The 4,679-nt window shown below is 34.8% G+C and overlaps 1 protein-coding gene across 3 annotated transcripts; it reads right to left on the reverse strand.

Moving 5' to 3' along the window:
* Window positions 1-317: 317 nt before the first annotated feature.
* On the reverse strand, window positions 318-4,406 carry LOC100815507 (nudix hydrolase superfamily protein). 3 transcript variants are annotated; one of them, XM_006600164.4, is made up of 9 exons: window positions 3,813-4,406; window positions 3,178-3,410; window positions 2,808-2,873; window positions 2,457-2,594; window positions 2,162-2,239; window positions 1,960-2,010; window positions 1,801-1,835; window positions 1,371-1,479; window positions 318-759 (listed from the first exon to the last, which is right to left on the reverse strand). In XM_006600164.4, the coding sequence occupies exons 1-9, from the start codon at window positions 3,949-3,951 to the stop codon at window positions 553-555; spliced, it is 1,056 nt and encodes a 351-aa protein (XP_006600227.1). In that variant the 5' UTR covers window positions 3,952-4,406; the 3' UTR covers window positions 318-552. The 3 variants fall into 3 exon arrangements, with proteins under 3 accessions (XP_006600227.1, XP_014624817.1, NP_001241031.1); NM_001254102.3 differs by having other exon boundaries at window positions 327-759; window positions 3,178-3,458; window positions 3,813-4,297; XM_014769331.3 differs by lacking the exon at window positions 2,808-2,873 and having other exon boundaries at window positions 3,178-3,458.
* Window positions 4,407-4,679: the final 273 nt, after the last annotated feature.

Raw genomic sequence — 4,679 nt, forward strand, 5'->3', positions numbered from 1 at the left:
GATTTCAAAGAAAAAAAAAATATTTAGGACTTTTTACTTGAGACTCACAGTTAATTCACCTTAATCACTAGAATAAACAAAGGTTTGGCTCCTTGACTTGTAAAAAAGTAAAGTTTCCACCAATCAAGGCATGAAATAATACTACAGATCAAGGTCATCACTTCAACACTACTGCTCTTTTGACTTCAAACACCCCACCACCACCACCACAGGCCACAATATTCAAAATCACCTATCAACTTCGTCTCTAACATGTTAACCTTCAAATCTAGATGCTGATTCGGTTCCATAAATTATAAGATAGAGACCCGTTAATATAGTTAATGTTCTGTTTGCAAGAATCATTAGTAAATGTGGAACAACTGTGATGATCAAACATGTTCCACAGGAACATTGTTATCAGAGATATTTATATACATTATAACTATAGGAATAAATTGTCATTTGAATGTTTACATATCCGATTGGATATCTGCAGTATAGTGGTTAGCCCAGTTTTCAACTTGTTGCTGACATTTGAGAAGCCAAGAAGAGTTGTGCGTGTTCGAGTCTTCATTTTCCAACACAGTTGTTATCCGCATTGTCAATGACATTGTAGTATAAGGAAGACACCATGCCATCAAACTTTGAAACTACTTGATGAGTTGACAAGCCACAATATCGCTTCCCGAGACGAGCAATGAAGATATCTACGATTTTCTTGAACATGGAGTCTTCTTGGATGAGTGGTTGCTCTACAAAGTCAACCAGGGGCATCCACTGCATCACATCACATAAGAGTTATTGGAAATCCAGATAAGTAAATTAAACTTTGCATGTAACAAGATACCACACTTCAATTTTTGTTTGACAAAGTAACTGTCATGCTACCTTAATCACTACACGATGATCAAGGGAAATTTATGCAAGTAGTACTGAAGTCACATGGACCATCTTCAACTTGGTTTTTGGGATATAAGCCTGTGGTTTCTTATGTCATACATACTTCCCCATCCTCTATATTTTGTAATCACTGAGAAATTATTACATGGTATGAGATGACAATATGGCCATGTTCTTGGTTAATCTCCATGTGACATATGGTTGAGCTTTTCACTTTGCATGAAAGAGTTAATAAAACTCGATTATGTGTCACGTGGAGATTGATTGAGACTATGATGGTATGGGATCATTTAATAATTTCTCATACTCACCAAATATGGGTTTGGTGATGATTACAAAACAAAGAAAAGGAAAATAGAAAAACCAACTTGTGCTTTATTTGGTGACTATTCCTTGTGAATGGAGAACAAAAGGAGCTGCAAGGATATAAGTTAACCACCTCCAAGAAAGGTTTCCTTTAATTGTCTTCATGAGTAAGAATATCATACCTTCGCTGCTGCAATTTCAAGATCATCAACAATGATCTTAGATGACAGGGGTCTTAGCATACAGATGAAGAACAAATCTGACTTCTCAAAGGCCACATTATGTGCATGCCTAGAATTGATGATAAAATTCTTCAGATATTGAAGAAAAATACAAGCAAAAGTGCTGCAGTAATGGAATTAAAAGCTAAATTATGTAGCATCCTGTGACCACACTAGATTCTGTAACTAAGTAGTTGATTACAAGAGAAACCCTTCCAGTAATCCAAATTACTTTTAAGTTTTACCTTAGACATCATAATTAGATGGTGACAAATTATTCAAAATGGATCAAGTATATGCACAAAATCAATAGTTACTGTTTCAGATTTATTTTATTGAAGAAAATTTTTAATTTCATGATCACATGGTTGAGTATGAACAGCATTGTTACCTGAATGCTATGACTTCAACGAACTCTGTATCGATCTGCAACAAAAAGCAGCTAGCATCAGAAGAAAGCCCTTACGCAATTGAAGCTTATGTTTTACCTCATGAATACATTCAATATAAGTTAACACCAGAGGAATATATCCAACTACACCAAACTTACCCCAGTTTCCTCCTTCACTTCTCTTACAGCTCCTGTATATATCTCCTCAGCCTGAGATGATTCACACAAGTGATAAATAATTCAAGTTGCAACATAATTACATAAATGAGACTACAATTCAACACCATCTTTAATTTGGTCTTATATTTTTGTTTTTCCTAAAGCATTTAAGAAAATTAAGTGAAGCTACAAAACTAAATACCTCAAGAATGAATCCAGTTGGTATCTTCCAAAGACCAAGAGTTGTTGGAGAACAATGCCTCTCTTGTACTACAAGCACCTTTACGAGTTTTTAACAGAAAATTATACAAATGTTAGTGCTTGCAAGATTCGAATTAGATAAGAATTGTCCTGATATCACATAAAAAGAAATGCAAAATGTTTAGTAGCTTGAAAAATGTTCTTTGCAAATCCAAAGTGCAGAATATCCTGCTTTCTTATTTAATTGTGAAGAGCTTGCTTGTTTCTTATGTTAATTATATTAGAAGCAATCATACTTCATTGTTGTCATTGATGACAAATCCCCCAACTCCAACTTGATGTGATGCATTCGCTGGAAGCATGCTAGGTCCTTCAGGAATCCAGTATGTTAACATCACATATCCTGGCTCTGCATGGTGGTATTGGAAGCCTTCCTGAGACCAAAATGAGTTACTCATAGGGTCAACAACTCTTCCATGAGTTAAAACAAAGGCTGAATTCAATAGAGACAGATAAGTGGATGAATTTACTGGTCTTTTTGCGCATGTTGATTCATTTAATTTTGTGAACTTAATAATGAACATGACACATACTGAAATCTCTTCTTTATTTTTTTTCATCGGTAGACTTGTGAGAAGTTAAATTACCTTCACAGCAATTGGAACAAGGTCAGATTGGTCTAAAGGCAACTTAAGCCAAATTCCCTTCTTTCCCTGTAAATGATCAGGTAACTTAATATATAACTTTGTGCTATATGATGCCTTCAAGAGACAACAAATGCAGTCACTAAATAAAAGCAAATGGAAAATACTGATGATGTCTTCTGATTTCTCAAACATGAGATATCATAGAAGCCCTTATTCTCCACAAGATCATAAATATGCTATGTTTGCCTTAAGGATAAAGTCATAAAATTTATTTTCAAAGGAATTAACATCAGAATCATTAAGAGGTGACCAATTTCCACGAAAGCATAGTTCATGTTAAAGAGGATGAGAACATGGACAAAGGATTTACCATCTTTTTCCACTGAGAAAGAGACAAACGCAACACAGATGCAAAGGTATATGGGTTGGATGGTAACCTATCTGGATGAACAACAACTCCCCCATATTCATCATCAAAGGCATCAAGTAATTTCAGATTTGTGGAATAGAATCTTGAAATTGAGCCATTTGTTCCATTAATTCGATGGGAACTCGTTTCTGCTGCAAAATTATCTTGACCAACTGAACTAATGACTGCTTTATCTGTCAAATAAGTGTTATCCGAGGCACAATAAGTCGTCAGAAACAACCCTGAAATTGAACATTAGAGAGTATTAACTATTAAACCCAGATTCTCATTGGACCCCCCAAAAATCCAAAACAAAAAAATTCTAAATTTTTTCAACCAAACCAGATACCAACTCTTCCCACATTCTTGGTTGTAGATTAAAACAAAACGGGAGCATCGATTATTAGCAAAAATGTCAACTTTAGAAATGTGTAAACGAAATCAACCATGGCTTATAACTCATGAGCCAAAATTAATTCAGGTATTCTGTCTCACTGGTTAAAGTGAGAAAAAAAAAACTCAAACTAACAAAAAGTAGAAAAAAAATACAACAAAAATGCCTCAAAGAATGATGTATTTGGGCAATTGTCAGTTACCTCTGCGACACTGGAAGTGGGTAGAAAATCTAACTCCAACTTTGTGTCTGAAACTGGAGATCAAAGTGGAGTAGGATCTTCCAACATGGGCAACCTCAGATGTGGACACAGAACAAGAAGAGAACGATTTCAGCTCCATCAAAATCGGTGGTCAGAACTCAACACACAAGCCAAATCTCACCAACCAGACACACTCTAACTAGTAGCCACAGGGAATCACTGTCCAAATGTTAATATAATATGGAGGGTAAACACGTATATACGAGAATCTTCACAGAAATCAAGGCAACCTTAGCAGGTATCGAACTTTGACATGTCTAAAGAAACATCGTGGTCGTGATCATGGTCATGGGACTCATCGTTTTTTCTGAGTGTACTATAGCTTGTTATTCCCTTCCAATGCTTGAGTTATGAAAGCTTGATAATCCAAGTGGGTGCCAACAGGATATAATTCAGCATAATCCACATTGGGACAAAGCTAGTTTTTTACAACACTTAGATAGCTAGCGACCCTTGAAGGATTAAGCTGGTGGTGCATATTGAGCGATGCGTGATTATGTGTCATATATTGACACAGAAAAATCAACCAGAAACAGAACAAAATTGAAAGATTGTTAATTTCTTTCTTTTTCATGAATTGTAACATTAACAATATAATAAATTGAGAAAACGAGGTAAGTTATTTATCCGAGTTAATTAAGTATTTGTTTGGAAGAGGTTAAAAAAGTTGATTTCGAATAAAATTGATTTCGGTTAGAATTAATTTTAAAATAAAATTCAATATGTTTTTTTTATCAATACAAAAGATACTTGTTTTAACTGAATGAATTCTGAACCAAAATCAATTTTGATATCTTTTAGCACATG

The sequence above is a fragment of the Glycine max genome, chromosome 17, assembly GCF_000004515.6.
Source record: "Glycine max cultivar Williams 82 chromosome 17, Glycine_max_v4.0, whole genome shotgun sequence".
Lineage (NCBI taxonomy): Eukaryota > Viridiplantae > Streptophyta > Magnoliopsida > Fabales > Fabaceae > Glycine > Glycine max.

Excerpts from the sequence above, each read along its gene's own strand:
- LOC100815507 (NM_001254102.3), bottom strand. The coding sequence starts at position 3,951 with ATGGAGCTGAAATCGTTCTCTTCTTGTTCTGTGTCCACATCTGAGGTT. Across the intron at positions 2,011-2,161 it reads CAACTGGATTCATTCTTGAG|GCTGAGGAGATATATACAGG; the intron begins GTATTTAGTTTT and ends GAATCATCTCAG. Across the intron at positions 760-1,370 it reads TTGAAATTGCAGCAGCGAAG|TGGATGCCCCTGGTTGACTT; the intron begins GTATGATATTCT and ends GATGTGATGCAG.